The 17,647-nt window shown below is 43.5% G+C and overlaps 1 protein-coding gene across 3 annotated transcripts in view; it reads right to left on the bottom strand.

Moving 5' to 3' along the window:
- Positions 1 to 17,647, bottom strand: part of FIBCD1 (fibrinogen C domain containing 1) — a 483,657-nt gene that overhangs the window by 105,214 nt on the left and 360,796 nt on the right. For all 3 annotated transcript variants that reach the window (XM_077478038.1, XM_077478046.1, XM_077478054.1), the window contains exon 5: positions 3,813 to 3,949. In XM_077478038.1, the coding sequence (XP_077334164.1) occupies positions 3,813 to 3,949 (137 nt within the window). The remainder of the gene's footprint in view (positions 1 to 3,812; positions 3,950 to 17,647) is intronic.

Here is a 17,647-nt window from a genome sequence, read left to right as displayed (position 1 = left end):
CATATCGCAGTGCGATCTGCAAACTCGGATCGCATGGTGTGAACACCCATGCGATCCGATTCTGCTGCGGACCAAAAAAAGGGTCCCGTGCGAATTTGCGGCGGGTGCGGCGGGTGCGGCGCGAATTCAGCCATACTATCTGTATGGCTGAACTCGAATCGCACAGAGATCGGATGTGATTTGCACTGCAGTGCGGTGCGAATCACATCCGTTCTCATAAACCGCTGCAATGTGAACCCAGCCTTAGTGACACTGGCGACGGGGGGTGATCACGGGGTTAAACCTTTATTGGGGGGGTTAGGGGGGTACCCTAGAGCTGAAGGGGGCTAACCCTAACTGCCCTAACAGTTATTACAGTCACAAATGACACCAATGCAAAAAAAAAAAAAAATGCTATTGGTGTCACTGTGACTGGGGGGGCAGGGGTGATTGGGGGGGTGATCGGGGGGTGAAGGGGGGGTGTGAGTGTGCCTGGCATGTTCTACTGTGAAGTGTCGTGTTGGTGCAACTCACCGATCCTCTCTCCTCGGTGCCGGAACGAAAAATACCGACACGGAGGAGAGATTACATCACTTCCTCTCCTGTGTTTACATTACAGGAGAGGAAGTGATGTCACGCCTCACTTCCATTCGTCAGGAGCGATCGAGAGGGGGTGGCCATGAATGAATGGCCGCCCCCTCATCCCGGATCGCTTCTGAACGAAAACCGACCGCCGCTGGCACCGGGGGGGGCCCGATCGGGCCCCCCACCCGCGGGAAGGCAGGGACGTACAGGTACGCCCATATGCCTGCCCGTGCCATTCTATCGACGTATATCGTCGTGCGGCGGTCGGCAAGTGGTTAATGGCGTGCAGGCAGCAGTTTAGTGTGTGTATATATATGTATATGTAGCGATGGTGGACTGTAATCTTAATACAGTTTCCTCGACAACCTGTAGTTGTGTCTCTTTAATGCTGGGCGCCCATGACTGTCATATTAGTGAGTCCAACCCAATGGATTGTGGAATTAGTAGTCTTTCTGACCAGTGATTCCATTGCCTAACCATACACTGGGACCACACATCCCAGGGATCCTTTCTACCACTCAAGGAGATGGCTGGGAAAGCCCATAAAGGAGATCAGAGATCCGCCCCATGCCCCCTTCTTCCTGGGCCTTGTGGAATGCACACCTCTCCATGCTGGGGAGAGAGAGGTTGCAGCCTACCATGCGCTGTCCAAGTGATTCCAGCCCGGCCTCGGAAGGCCTAACTCTGCTTGCTGTTCGTCAGACATCTACGTGGCACAAACTCAGCAGCTTCACATCATGTTCATCCACGCGCCACACCTGTGGGCCATCACTGGTTGTTCCATTGACATACGCCTATTTACGGGTTGCTGTCTGCAAGGCATCTATTTTGGTTCAGTCCTTGGTGAGAGGTCAATTGTGCAGCTTCCGCAATCTTTTGCTGGTTACTTTATTTGAACACTGTGTACAGACGATAATTTTACCTTGGGAATACTTTGAACACTGTACATAGACACCTTTACCTACAACCATTTCAAGGCATACCATTAGCCTGTTTAAGCCAGTCAGTCTGTTAATGCATCACTGTGTCTTATTGGGTATAATCTAATGAGCTCCAGCTGCCAGTGAAGTCTACCAGGCCTGCACCTTGGACATGGTGTTGTTACTATTTAAAGGGCCCTACACTATCCTTATTCTGTCTGATCTCTCATTAGGATTCAAAGGTTTAATAGGCCAGCCTGGGGTCCCCCTTTAGAGTGTAAGCAACTGCATTCAACATTTAACCCTTTATTGTCCTACAGGTCATGCTCCAGGTGGTATCTCATTGTACATACGTGCGTATTGTATCCTCTCACTGTTAAACTTTTCTTAAGCTGTCTTTGGGGGAATTCCGCTACAGAGTCCAGGCTGTTATGCGGAACTCAGTTGATCTATTGCTCTTCCCTTTTGTAAATTAATACTACTTTGCTTACTCCAGTAAAATCTGAGATAATACAAATATATTGACTTGTGTCATTTAACCACTTCCCATCCAGCCTATAGCAGATTGATGGTCGGAAGTGGTTCTGTTATCCTGACTGGGTGTCACATATAGTAAAACCTGTCAGAACCTCATCAGTGCTGTCCATCAGTGCCACCTGTCTGTGCCAATCAGTACCGCCTGTCAGTGTCCATCACAGCCAGTCAGTCTTTTTTTAGTTTGTTTAGGAAAAAAATAAAAACCCTAGTGGTGATCAAATACCACCAAAAGAACGCTCTATTTGCGGGAAGAAAATTATAAAAATTTTGTTTGGGTACAGTGTTGCATGGCCGTGCAATTGTCATTCAAAATGTGACAGCGCTGAAAGCTGAAAATTGTCGATCAGCAGATTTCAGGTGCAACGCTAGGCTCCTTTAGACTGTCAGTGTACCTCCGTTACGGTCAGGCAGTTGTTGACTTTGTGGGTGTGGCTATAGATGGGGGCATGATTTAGCGGTTTTGGTTAAAAGTAGGTGTGGCCAGTAGGATGTCCCTGGATTTCATTTTAAAGTCTGCTACCCATACCTTATTAGCATCCTGAAATATGTACCCTTTGCATGAAATTATTTCTAAAATAGCAGCGCATTCCTGGCAAGTGTGCCTAGACACTCCTCTGCCTACAGCCTCATAGCTGTATATCTGCAGTGTGAAATCATCTAAGACACTGAGATTAAGGCACTGGCCCTGGCTGCTAGTCCAATGGAGTTCAGAATTAGAATAGGTGATGTCACTATTGTAGTGCTCACATCTCACAGGCTCTGATCAGCTGCAAGGAGACCACAGGTAATACTGATGACTAGTCCTATTCCCTGTGCCGCCTTGTTTGTATGGTCACGGTACTTGGTTTGCCTTTTAGTAGCCATCATTATTAGCTGTGTGAATTCAATATATAAAATTAAGTCTACAGAATGCCCTCCTCAGAGTTATCTACTATGCTACCAATAGAACAAGCAAATCTTGAATGCTTTTCAGCGAAAATAGTAAAAATCCTGAAAAGAAAATGGTAATCTCCATATTGTTGATCTACAGGCAACAAGTAAAATAAATCAATGGATTGCTAATGGAGCTTAGAAACGTAAGTAAAAAGGGATGCAGGTTTGCGTCACATGAATCTTTGTAAAGTTCTCTCTCACTGTGAGAGGTAGCGAGGACCCAACAGTCGACAGCATTAAGAATATCTGGTCTTCACAGTAACATGGTGCATGAGTCTTGCTTCAAACGATACATAGCTCCCAACTCTCCCTGATTTGTGCCTCTTTCCCCCTCATTTGTTCCTCATTGGTCTGATCTATATAGTTGTATATAAAACGCACTATTTATCTTTCAAAAAGTGTTTGCCAGTGCTAAACCTTTCATCTGATTTCTATATGGCTGCATTTGTGAATTTTAAAATCCAAAATAAAGGAATAGTGGTGTTAAAAAAAAAATCCCTTGTGGGTTTAACTAATCTCTCTTTTTTTGTTAATTCTCCTTTAAGGGGGTGTGGCAGGGGGTGTGCCCTATGCCTACATACTTTTTCTAGTAGGTGTCCCTCATTCCCATCTTAAAAAGTTGGGAGGTATGAACGATGCAATCAGAAGATTATTGGCAACAAGTCAATTTTAAGCAGTGGGTGGAGTGCACACTCCATCTATGCCTTTGTGAAAACCAGACGTCTTGAAATGTAGTCTGTGTCCACTCTAAGCATTCAAATGTTAACTTTTTAATTCTGACTAGAGCATCATTTAAAATTTACAGATACTGTATTTACATGAACATATTTTCCCAAAATCTAATTTCCAGTGACTCACCGTCCAACCTCCACCATCAGTGGTCATGTCACAATAAACCTGAAATCCAGAGGGGTAGTGAATGGGGAACACGGAGTAGACTCCATCCTCTTGGTGTCCACTCATCAAGATGTCATAACAATCCCGCGGCTTGGAGCCTACAAGTAAGAGAGTAAACGTTAGGCAGAAAGTGAATTCATCCACAGATAAGTCTGACTCACTGTCCCGGATAATTCTATTCCTGAGCAAATGTTTAAATGAACTCATAAAAATACTCCTATGAAAATGTTCACACTACGCGGATGGCTTTGTTTATAAGATTTATAGTCCTGTCAAAATGGCAGCACTAGGAGAAGTCAGCGTTTCTGTATTACATGCACAGACAGCGCTGGGAGGGCTGAGAGCTAGACAGTGCTTTCGCAAATGATTTGTGAGCCTCAAATATCTGTTCTCTCATTTAGGAGGCACTGTAATAATGCCAGCCATCCAAGGCAGAATCTTGGTGTTACCAGGATCTTTATGCCACCAATGCAAATGTAAACATGCATAGCCTGCCCATTAGCAGATTCTTGAATCAAGTGCTTGGAAGCTTGTTGTATGCAGAGAATACTTTATTATCATGGAGGATTAGCAATGCATGTTTTACAGTGTTAGGAAACATTACACAGGAAACAGGAATATACAAGTATATGATGCACTTAACATAGACAGAACATCCTGTTATCACTTTACCATAGAATAACACACTATAACACTGAAGTTCCACCTGCTGGGTAGAAAGGTATAATGCATATACCGTATCTCACAAAAGTGAGTATACCCCTCGCATTTTTTTGTAAATATTTTATTCTATCTTTTCCTGTGACAACACTGAAGAAATAACACGTTGCTACAATGTAAAGTAGTGAGTGTACAGCTTGTATAACAGTGTAAATTTGCCGTACCCTCAAAATAACTCGACACACAGTCATTAATGTCTAAACCACAATAAAAATGAGTACACCCCTAAGTGAAATTGTCCAAATTGGGTCCAATTAGCCATTTTCCCTCCCCTGTGTCATGAGATGTGTTAGTAGCCAAGACCATACAGCCGTTTAACAGGACATGTTCCACTCAGAACAAGCCTCACCATGGTCGACCAAAGAAGATGAGTGCACATGCTCAGCGTCATAGCCAGAGGTTATCTTTGGGGAAAAAGATGTATGAGTGCTACAGAGATTGAAGGGGTGTGGGGTCAGCCTGTCAGTGCTCAGACCATACGCCGCAAACTGCATCACATTGGTCTGCATGGCTGTTGTCCCAAAAGGAAGCCTCTTCTAAAGATGATGCACAAGAAAGCCCGCAAACTGTTTGCTGAAGACAAGCAGACTAAGGACATGGATTACTGGAACCATGTCCTGTGGTCTGATGAGACCAAGATAAACGTATTTGCTTCAGATTGTGTCAAGCGTGTGTGGCGGCAACCAGGCGAGGAGTACAAAGACAAGTGTGTCTTGCCTACAGTCAAGCATGGTGGTGGGAGGTCATGGTCTGGAGCTACATGATTGCTGCTGGTACTGGGGAGCTACAGTTCAATGATGGAACCATGAATGCCAATATGTACTGTGACATACTGAAGCCAGAGCATTATCCCCTCCCTTGGGAGACTGAGTCACAGGGCAGTATTCCAACATTACCATCCCAAACACACCTACAAGACGACCACTGCCTTGCTAAAGAAGCTGAGGGTAAAGGTAATGGACTGGCTAAGCATGTCTCCAGACTTAAACCCTTTTGAGCATCTAGAGGAATTAGGGTAAATACGGTGTAATCGTTGTGATATAAAATAAATATTGTGTATTATTTAAAATTTGAGCAACTGGTCTTTAATCAATGTCAGTAATTGAAACGGACAGTCCTAGAAATCCTCCCAGTCCTCACTGTCCAAGTCCTGCTCCTCCAAAAGCCACATGGTAAACAAAGCATCTAGTCCGGCATGAACAGAAGGCAGTAATGACTTATAGATTGCGGATAACTTTTTTTTTAGAGTGTCATCCTGAAGGAGAACCTCCAAATCATCCTGCTCCATTGCTTTTACACTTTGATGGAATTAGTTACCTATCTTTTCAATATTTTAAAAAAATTGTACTTTTAGCAGTAGCCAGGAACATACCTTTTGGCCCAAACATTCACTGTTTGGATATTCGGACAAGATTTAAACTTTATTATATGATTTGTATAAAGGTTACCATTGTGAAAGCAATAATTTTTGTAGGTACTCTGTGTCCATAAGTTAAGTGGTGATCGTGATCATGGTCCATCCATCTGCAGGCAGATGCCCTTTTTTTGGATGATAGGCATGTTATACAGCCACCGCATGATGAGGAGGAGGCGGTGGAGTGGCAACCTTCTCCTTTCCTTTCGCTCCTCATCCACAGCTATTCCTGAAGTTGCCCAACCAACTGGCAATGGAGATTTGGCTGCATTATTTGAACATAACATCAGCCACTTGCTGCAAGAGGATGAGCAGTAATTAATTGGCTCTGTTGTTGGCTCTGAAGTTGAGGAGGAAAGTAATGGAAGCCTAGAGGGAGGGGAAACAAGTCATGGACAAGCAATTGGCAGTGAAGTTGCTGAAGCCACAGCAAGCTGCCAAGTTGGTTCTACTTAAAAGGTGTGGAGGAGATGAGGTTTTTGAATGTATATGGGTGCCCTATAGAGCAGAGGAGAAAAATGAGTATAAGGCACAATTCCAATGAGGCAGGTTGTTATCCAGACACAGCTGGTAGAGAAGTGGAGGGAGCAGCTGATCTATTCCATTGGACACAGAGCTCAATAGGTGCAGGACACAGTTGCCCTCTGGCCAACTCCCCGGTGCTCATTGTGTGGGCCATTTTCAGCACGTGTGCAGAATGTCGCTTGATTGGTATTTGCAATCTCTGCTTTAAGCGGATCAAGTGTGACAATAGCACCAGCCACCACACTGCTCATTGTGAACAGTACCAAAAAAGGTCTAATTTATTCTCCTTCCAGCTCCTCCCACTCCATCTCTTCCCCTACTATACACAATTTATTCTCAGCAGCCTCCATCGGTAGAGATGATAGTATAGCAAGAGGTGTCAGTCGTCTAAGCTATGGTTCCTCCAGCTGGTAAGAGGAGATAGTTCTGCAGCTTTGTATCTCCACAGCTAAAGGTGGTGATGTAAGAAGTGTTGGCTTCACCTCCTCCTCCATGCACTCTTCTTCTGAGTCGTCTTCTCAACCACTAGTCAACTTTAAAGCCGCGTACACACGGGCAGACTGTCTGGCCAACTAAGTCCGTCAGACAATCCGACAGACAGTCCGTACTACTTTCGAATGAACAGACTTGACCACACACGATGAACAAACAGTCCGCTGAAAGCTTGCGCGATGATGTGTACAGCACGTACGACGGGACTAGAAATACGACGTCCAATACACTGCAATGCAACCTTTCGCCGTGTAAATCCTTTCTGAGCATGCGCCATACTTAGTCCGTCCAACTTGTCTACTCACGAGCGGACTGTCCGCTGAAACCAAAGTTGGACGGACTGTATTACGGAAATTCCGAAAGACTTAGTCCGCCAGACTGTCCGCTGAAAAAGTCCGCTGAAGCCCACACACGAGCGGACTGTCCGCTGAAATGTGTTTCAGCGGACTAAGTTGGACAGACAGTCCGCCCGTGTGTACGCGGCCTAAGAGTTCAAGAGTCTATGCAATGACTTAGACTAAAACATGCCATGCAGTGCAGCTCGTTTGCCTTGGGGACAGGAATCACACTGGGGCTAAATTCCTGTTCAATTGCCTATAAATTGCAACTTGTCCATACAGGCTTATTAACTGTGCTGCAAAGGCTTAAAAGGTGTCTTTTAAAACTGTTGCATTTTTTAGTCTTCAAACTTAGAAAATAGTTAGAATTGTGTTTTTTTTATATGTTATATGGCTGGTTGTGCCCTCTCAAATAGTAAAATAGCGAACGCACTTCAAGAAGTCTGCATTTTTATTTTTTTACAATTGTTTAAGTATATAATGGGAGAAAAAAAAATACTGTATTTTGTTAAACTCAGATTAGGTCTGTCGGATCGCATTCTGACATAGAATCTTAGATAATAAGGAGTACATACTGTCCAGTTGCTAATCGGTTCTGTTTTTTCTGGCTTGTTACTCCGAAAAAGCCTCCTCTAACTTGTATTTTAGGAGGAAACCCCTGCCTATTCTCTCCTACTGGCATTGCGGCCTAGTAAAAATATTTTTGACCCTTGACCATGATTTAATAGACTAAAATTGTTTTATCTAAATAAAATATGCCTCATCCCTTTCTCTGACAGGGTGGCCAAGTGGGCAGCAAGTCTCTACAATATTCAGGGCTGCTGTGTTTGAAATATCATATCCTAACTGTTTTTTCTTGGAAATTTTACTTATCGCTGTCTCTTACCTTGCTGTCTTGGCCCCTCAAACTGTTTGCATGCTTTCCTGCTACTGTGTGAACTGTTTTGCTCTAATTTTTGAAACATGGCATTGTGATTTTTTTTTTTCTTGTTCAGCATAACAACTGCCTCCTTTCTGCAGTGTGCATTGTGGATTGTGGTTTGTACACAATACAGTGTGTTAATAGAAAATCACAAAAAAGCTATGCTCTGTGACTTGCCCATTAGGCAATTTATATGATGTTGGCTTTATTTTTTGTTATTATATATATCTTTTACACAAATAAATAGTTTGTTTTTTTTTGGCAAAAGCTACCTACCACAAATATCTTTTGTGTTGGAAATCAATCATATTGGGTTGTTGCTTTTGTATGTAAGCCAAGCAGTTATGTAAAAGTAATGTATATAAACAGACATCCATTTTTATAATACTGTTCTTCTGTTATTCCACCTACAGCTTTAAGGCATCCCCCAAGCATGTTATTTAAAGAAATTGCATATTTTTTATTTAGCCTTTTGAGCAGCTCCAAGATGGTGTGTTTATTGAACAATAACATTTAATTAATTTTTTCACTTGGTACTTTTCCCTCAGGTTAGTGACCGGACCTCCATGCCATTTCTTTTTCAATCCCTTGAATTTTAATTTAGAAAATGGTCATTACTGGAAATGAATGTTCAGCTCCCACTGATTTCAATGGGGTTTGGATTCCAAATTCAACATTTGCCTAACCAAACCCAGGTACGTTCAGCTCATCCCTATTATAGAACACTCGTTTTTATAGTAAAAAAAAAAAATTATATTATTGTCTTTTGTGAATCTTCCAATAAAATGGGTCAATTTAAGTTCTTCCTCTGCACATACAATATCTCACATAAGTTAGTACACCCCTCATATTTTTGTAAATATGTTATATCTTTTTATGTGACACCATTGAAGAAATAACACTTGCTACAATGTAAAGTAGTGAGTGTACAGTTTGTATAACAGTATAAATTTGCTGTCCTCTTAAAATAACTCAACACAAAGCCATTAATGTCTAAACCACTGGCAACAAAAGTAAGTACATCCCTACGTGAAAATGTACAAATTTGGCCCCATTAGCCATTTTCACTCCTTGGTGTCATGTAACTCATTAGTATTACAAGGTCTCAGGAGTGAATGGGAGGCAGGTGTGTTCAATTTGGTGTTATCGCTCTCATACTGGTCACTGGAAGTTCAACATTGCACCTCATGGCATAGAACTCTCTGAGGATCTGAAAAAAAGAATTGTTGCTCTACATAAAGATGGCCTAGGCTATAAGAAGATTGCCAAGACCCTGAAACTGAGCTGCAGCACAAGACCATACAGCAGTTTAACAGAACAGGCCTCGTCATGGTCAACCAAAGAAGTTGAGTGCATGTGCTCAGCATCATATCCAGGGGTTGTCTTTGGAAAATAGATGTATGAGTGCTGCCAGCAATGCTGTAGAGGTTGAAGGGGTGGGGTCAGCCTCAGACCATACGCTGCCCATTGCATCAAATTGGTCTGCATGGCTGTTGTCCCAGAAGGAAGCCTCTTCTAAAGATGGTGCGCAAAAAAGCCCACAGACAGTTTTCTGAAGACAAACAGACTAAGGACATGGATTACTGGAACCGTGTTCTGTGGTCTGATGAGACCAAAGTAAACTTATTTGGTTCAGATGGTGTCAAGCGTGTGTGACAGCAACCAGGTGAAGAGTACAAGGACAAGTGTGTCTTTGTACTCTTCACCTAGTTGCTGTCCCACATGCCTACAGTCAAAGATGGTGGTGGGAGTGTCATATTCTGGAGCTGCATGAGTGCTGCCGGCACTGGGGAGCTACAGGTCATTGAGGGAACCATGAATGCCATCATGTACTTTGACATACTGAAGCTACTGCATTGCTAAAGAAGCTGAGGGTAAAGGTGATGGACTGACCAAGCATGTCTCCAGACCTAAACCCTATTGAACAACTGTGGGGCATCCTCAAATGTAAATTGGAGGAGTGCAAAGTCTCTAACATCTGCCAGCTCTGTGATGTCATCATGGAGGAGTGAAAGAGGACTCCAGTGGCAACCTGTGAAGCTCTGGTGAACTCCATGCCCAAGAGGGTTAAGGCAGTGCTGAAAAATAATGGTGGCCACACAAAAATATTGACAATTTGGGCCCAATTTGGACATTTTCACTTAGGGGTGTACTCACTTTTGTTGCTAGTGGTTTAGACATTAATGGCTGTGTGTTGAGTTATTTTAAGGGGGCAGCAAATTGACACTGTTATACAAGCTGTACACTCACTACTTTACATTGTAGCAAAGTATCATTTCTTCAGTGTTGTCACGTAAAAAGATATAATAAAATATTTACAAAAATGTGAGGGGTGTACTCACTTTTGTGAAATACTGTAGATGCTTCATCTGAGCCTACCAAAAAAAGGATAACTTTATTACCATAATCAGCCTACTTAGCAGCCATCAACTGTTCAGAGAATGAATACTTATTGGAATATGTAATGTATATGATGGTAGATAGAGTGCTGGGGTCAGGAGTATGTAATATCTTACATAGTGTGTATACAGATATAGTGCAGAGATCAGGAGTATGTAATGTATATCCCAGGGTATAGTGTGCAAGGATCAGTAGTAAGCAACATGCTGCCCAATGTCTGTTTAGTGTACCATGCATTGCACACACCTGACCACTGCACTTTGTGTGCTGCACTGTACTTTGCATACTCCTGGCTTCTGTATTCATGAGAAGTCAAGAGTACCTAAAATACACTAACGGCATTCATATTTATACAAAGAACAGCCCTGTGTGCACAGTGCAGAGTTCAAGAGCACCAATTCATTCAACCCAGAAGCATAAATGAATCTTCCCTCACAGCACAGATTTCCCAAACAAACAACCCCCTTTCCCCAGCAAACATCAACCCCCTCCACATGCAAAACTTTAGCAAAAGTCCCCCACCCTCAATCTCTCTCTCCCCAAAAAGGCTACCCTGTCCCTCCAAACAAAATTCAGAAAAAATCCCCAAAGCAAAACTCTGCTTTACCCCAACTTCCCAACTTGCAAAGGCATACATTTTTTTTCATTGGTCTTATGTAATACTCTCGTTTTCTGAGATACTGAATTCTGGGTTTTCACTAGCTGTAAGCTATAATAATCAAAATTAAAACAAATAAATGCTTGAAATCTACCACTCTGTGTGTGTAACGCATCTATATAAAATAGATGCGTTTCACTTTTTGAATTGAATTACTGAAATAACTTTTTTATAATATTCTAATTTTATGAGACGCACCTGTATTAGAATTGTCATAAGGGTAGATTAAGGCATGCATCTAAATTTCCCTTTTCTCTAAAGCCCAATCTGTGTTGGGATCGGACTTCAGAGGTTAGTAACAGGTGGTGAGGAAGGAAGTGACACTCACTGCCTGTTTTAACCCAATTTTTTCTGACAATTTCATGCAGTTGCGGGGCATTTGTGGAGCTTCTCTATTTGCTTGAGTGTGTCGCGTTAGGTGGGCTTGTTGGCCACTGATCGCTATATGCTGGGTAAACTTTGCGGTGTGTGTGAAGCATTGCGCCTGCAGTGTGTCAACACTCCCATTTGCTGCTTATTGCATCTTAAGGGGGACAGGTGGCAAAAACGCAGCTAAACCGTGCATTGGTGCCTCCCCTACCTGCACGTCTAAATGAAGCCTAAAGGAGCATCATACTATTATATTAGCTACATAAGGGTCCTGTCAATTGGTCAGGAATGGAATTTTTGGTGGAGCTGGCTCACCACTGGAATCTTAGAGAGATGTTAAGAAGTTAGCATTTGATCCAACTTGCTGACAACTAAATGAAACTAAAATATCAGTTGGCCTTTAATATCTCTCATACACAGTATAACCATCCTGCAAGTGTCAAAGTATCGTTGAAAACAATAACTGCATCCTAATAAGGGCTGACTTATGAAGCAGCAGAAAGGGCCTTTGCCAGAGGCCCACCAAGAAAGTGGGCTAGGGGATATGTTGCTAAGGAAGCAGTGTTCTAAAATAACTCATATCTCAGCCCCTGAAGGCCTAGGAACAGAATGAAGCTTTATCTTAAAGAGGAGAATCTCTTCTTTCATGTTGATAATTCTAGGTTAACCTAGCCCAGAAAAACATTGCGTTTTAACTCTTCTGAGAGCATTAATCCTAGACAAAGCTACTTTCTGAGCCCTTAGTGTGTGATGTTTATTCCTCCCCAAAATTTGAAATTCCCAGATGAATTTAAATTATAAATTTGTGCAACACGTAAAAAATTGATTTTGTGCTTTTTAACACATGAGAAACACGACTCACTGCCCAAAGGAAACTTGTGTAATTACATGGTCACAATGCTGATAATGTTTCTTTTGGGGAGAAAGATCCAGCGCTCTTGAATGTGGGGTTGTGAGCATGATACTGATACCAAACTGACTGCGTTTCACCCTGTTGCCTGCTCAATTCTCTGCATTTCCTTTGTCCTGTCAATCTGCATCTCTGTCTGGTCTGCCTATGGACCTTTACCTGGCTGTAGTCTGGGTGCCCACCATCTCCTCAGCTGTGACTTATCTCATCAACCCCTCTAAAGTCTAGTAATGGGACATTTTTACCTTAACGCAGGGAATGCATTAGGGTAAAAAAAAATGATTTGGCTTTAGAACCACTTTAACCGAATATGCTACTGCCTTGTAAAAATGTACTTTTCTTTAGTCTGCCTACTTTTATTTCCACCAGTAAAGCTAATCTTAGTTCTAAGAACTGTGAGTTGTTGGCAAATCCATTCATCAGTGTTCCAACATTATACGAGTCATTTTACCCCTCAATAAAATTAGTAGCTTTCCGACGAGGGATTTTTTGGGTTCAATCGTATTTGAGGCAAATCCAAGTCGTTCGTGACTTGGAAAAATGGCAAACTAATGTGGCTGTTCATGACTTTAGAAACCAGTTACCAACAGTGGCGGTCCCTCATACTAGGTGCAGAACTAACCTTGCATGGTTGTACAGCGGCTCCAACCAGAGCTGTTAGTGTGTACCCAGCTTAGAGGGAGGTTTTCAGGTTAAAATAAAAGACAGCAAATATACATGCAATTATCATCAGTACAATCAGTGGCAGCCCGTAATGTAGGGAGCAGGGGCATCGCTCCTTTAATCCATGCGCCTGGCTCCTTATCTACATGCAAGGCACATGTTTTTTTGTGATGTTTTATTGTTTTCTTTTTAAATCACATTTTCAATTTTACTTTCTGTTAGGATTAAAAAACACAAAGAAATGTAGGGCTTGGGTTCAGTGTGTTAGGGATAGGGATTTGTGGGGTGATGGGGTGTTTTAGAGTTGGTGTGTAATGTTTTAGGTTTTATTTTTTGAGAGAGGTATATTTTATTTTAATATAATTTTGTTAGGCTCCTTTTTTTTTTGTTTTTTCGGGGTCAGAAGCATGAACTTGCTTTTAACACAGGCGAAGCTGCCCTTTGCAGCACATCACTGTTTACTTGTGGGATACAGTTTATTGCACCAAATCATCACATTGTTATGGGCACCAAGCCACCACTTCCTAAATCCCCTATTGCCTCAGTTGTTAATAAAGTTAGGCAATGCCCTGTATTAATAACGTCTTGAGTGCAGTGGTTCTTAATGGGCAGCTAGCAGGTTCTGCCTTCACAGGACAAAGCAGTGGTTGGGCACTTTTTAAAGAAAAAGGCATTTCTGCCTTTTTTTATCTGGCAGTAGGCATGCTATAAAGCCAGAGGAGGTGGTGGAGTGGCTCAGCAAGCATTCCTCCTCTCAGATGCAAAGCAGCACATTTTCCCCAGCAGCTCTAAGTGTGCCATAATCTCCTCCTTATGGACAGCTAATTCCACCTTTGCCCCTCAAACTGACATTGAGGAGCAGGCTTAATTATTGTAGCAGTTAGTAACTTGCTGTAGGAGGATGTTCTAGAATTCATGTTATCGGATGTTGGGGAATAAACCACTGGGAGAAAAGTGTAATGTGACAATGGGCAGGAAGCAGCAATTGTCATTGATGTTTCAGCAGCTGCAGCTTACTGCCAAGTGAATACGAGCAATAAGGAGGGTGGGAATAATCATAATGAATTGGCATACCCTACCTGTGTGCCAGAGATTGTAGAGGAGGAAAGTGAGGGAGCAGCAAAGGAAGATTTAATCTAGGGGAAGATTGCAGAGGATGAGAGAGAGTAACTATCCTTTTCCATTAGATGGCACTGTCCTATGGATGCAGGGACCTGCTACCCTCAAGGCTGTTTTACAGCTCAACAGTATGGGACTTTTTTCATACATCTGCTGCTGAAAACACCATTATGGTTTGCAACCTCTGCCTGCTGTGTATCAGTTGTGGTAAGCACCACAGGCATGAGGAGATACTTGATTTTGCACCACCTCAATGACACCGGTTAACAGCAGAAGAGTTGAACTCCTCCTTCTCTACTTTCCACCTCTCCCTCCACTCCACAAGATTCCCAATTTGCATTTGTTGCAACATCTGTGGCCTCTAAAGAAGAGGAGGAAATCTGTCAAGGGGTTTGAAGAGCTTCATATACGCACATCAAGCAGGGTAAGAATGGGGCCATGTTGAGTAGGGCCAAGAGTAAGCTTGAACATAGATGTAAGTCTGCTAACCTCACCTTATTGTCACTAGCAGCATAGTTGACCAAGCAGGTGTCTCTTCTGTAGCTGCTGAACAAAATAAAAAGTTCCCCCATTCCCCAGAGTCTGAATGCCAGCTTGGCAAAATTGCTGTTTTTACAGCTGCTTTTTTTTCTTCTTTCTGGTGATTTTTTGCCCTTGAAGGCCATCCCTGCCCTCCAGCAGAATGGGGATCACAGCTGAAGCTGGGGGTACTGTCCAATGTATTAAATTTTGGTGATGACAGCACCCCACCTCTACACCTACCTTCTCAATAATCTTATCAGGTGAATCCACAGAACCACCAGTCCCCCCCTCCCCCCCAAGTGACCCAGAACCTATGTGTAGCGGCCATAACCCATGGCAGGGTGGCCTTAACTTTTGGGCTTACCGGTTACCTCCGCTTGGCTGGTTCTTCCATGTCTAGGGGTTCCCAGAGTTAGTACCCAACAACTTTGGACGCTGACACCATAAAAGTCCTTTAGAAAAGGTTTTTTGGAACAGAGGACAAGGGTGAAGAAACTCAGGCACCTTGAACTGCTAATATCAGAAAGTCTCTAATACCACCCAGAGAGTAGCCACTCTGAGCTGGACGCTTCAAGGCTGAACAAATCTCTAGCCAGAGATTATGGCATGATCCAGAACTTGTGAAATCTTTGACTTTGAGTAACTGGTAACAGAAGTGAACAGGAACCATTTTCCTTAGTACCTGGAACGTTCTCTGTCTCCTTGGCAGTATTGGAAAAAGCGTGAATTCGTCAGTGTCCTCCCCAACTCAGAAACCAGGCACTTCTCAGCAGGCCAGCTTGTTGGACCTCCTCCGAAGAGTCCTCCCCCAGTCACCTACACGAGCTGCAGTGTCCCTCCAAGCCGAGAGCACACCCGGATGCCTCAAATCCTCCCTCAGTTACTGCGCCTTGGACCATCCAGTTCCGAGACTCTGGAACAGAAGGATTCTTCTCCCAGACCAGTCGGGTCTATTGAGGTTAGCCAACCGAAGCATGTTGCGGAGCGACGAACGATCCTGTGACCGGGACCCTTCACAGGGCTACCCCGGTCCAGAATCAGGAACAGATCCATAGGGCCTCCCGAACGGACCTAGAACACTTGACTTCAACATCTTAAGTACCCTTCCCCAGACTCCTCAGCGGGGCCCGGCGCACCCACTGATTGGCTCCAAGAAAGCTGATAACGAAAACGTCCAACCCGCCTGGTTCTGAGCCTGTCATGTGCACCTAACTGTACACATGACCAGGCAGATCTCTAACACAGCCCAGTCAAACTGATGTCAAAGTTAAACCTACACAATTAACCCTCAGAACCCCTTTACTGTTCTGATGTAAAAACTAAATTTGTACATGACAGACACTTTGTCCAAAGTGTCCACACTACATATGCAATGGCCCAGGCAAATCTTGTGTGACAACGGCAACCCTTCACCTGGCTGAAATGCCTGACAACTGCATGATATGTCATACACCCAGGCACTTGGACGTAGACCATTTTGCTGCAGCAGAAGGCCACAAAGAATCATATATGTGATTATTTGATGGCAATGGGGACACGATCCAGGGAGCTGGGGCTTTTTCAAAACCTCAGTGGCTTTTAATTCAGGATGCATACATCATCTTGTGACCATTCAAAGAGGTGATCACCAGAATGGTGAGCTGAGGCAGATATTAGTGACACAATCCCCCTAGTGTTCCTGCTAGAGCACTCCCTGAGTGAGTTGTGTTCTAAACCAGGCTCTGAAGGCACACCACCAGAACAAAAGAAAGGGCTTCCTTTTGTCTCATGGTCCTTTGCCCACTGCCTCCAGCACTAGAAGGCAGAGGAAGATGATAACAAAAAGGGCTGGGCTGCCAGCCGTTATGAGGAGGAAGAATTAAGGCAGGCTTAAGGAGGTGCGTTTCACCCCATCCAAATTCTGGGAGTTGTATGTGGAAGGCATGAGATCATTGACACTCGGACTTAGAGTCCTGTGCTGCAGGCAATTTGTGGTGAATGGGCTCATTCATTCTGAAATGCTTGCCCAAGCATGCCAAGTTTTGGGGGAAAAAAGTAAAAGTTGCATTTCTTATGCTGCCATCCCATGGGGACCAAAAATGTGCCATTTAGAAGAGGTGCATATATTTCCAGATAGTGGCAAGATTCCCTGTCATGTCCAATGTGCCTCTGATCCTCAGATTGAAGAAAGAAGGAGCAGCAGAAGCTACCCCAATGATGCTTCTAAGTTTGTTTGTTTTTTTTTAACCACAGCAGACAGACCTAATTGTGGACAACAATCACAGGCAGCGCCTAAACTATATGATTGCAGGCTACTTGTGGTCCACTCTTAGAACTGAAGGAGCCCATGGGCTATTGGCTGCCCAGGACACACTTGTGGCTTGTACTGAGGCCAGTGTGCTACCTGAGTGGACATTCAGCGCAGCAGGCAGTTTTATGACAGAGACAAATCTGCCTGTCCCCTGACAGCTGACAGGCTCACTTTTATAAAAAAAATAAACCAGTACTGGATCAGCAAAAATTGCAAAACTCCTGTAGCTAATGCTACCAAGTACATTTTTGCCTTGTATTTTAACTGTCCGAAGAATGCTACTTTACACCATTATCAGCGCCTGTCACTGCTGCTGGCCTGCTATTATTACCAGCTCCTGATATCTCTCCTGGCCTGCCACTGCCAGCATTACTAGCTCCTGCCAGTCCTGCTGGGCTGCCAACAATAGCTCCTGCCACATTGTCTGGACTGTTGATACCACAATTACCAGCTC

This window comes from Lithobates pipiens, unplaced genomic scaffold (genome assembly GCF_037356315.1).
Source record: "Lithobates pipiens isolate NorthernLeopardFrog02 unplaced genomic scaffold, aLitPip1_a1.2 Scaffold_1, whole genome shotgun sequence".
Lineage (NCBI taxonomy): Eukaryota > Metazoa > Chordata > Amphibia > Anura > Ranidae > Lithobates > Lithobates pipiens.
The sequence above is the reverse complement of the archived record's forward strand: the minus strand, read 5'-3'. Positions and strand labels throughout refer to the sequence as shown.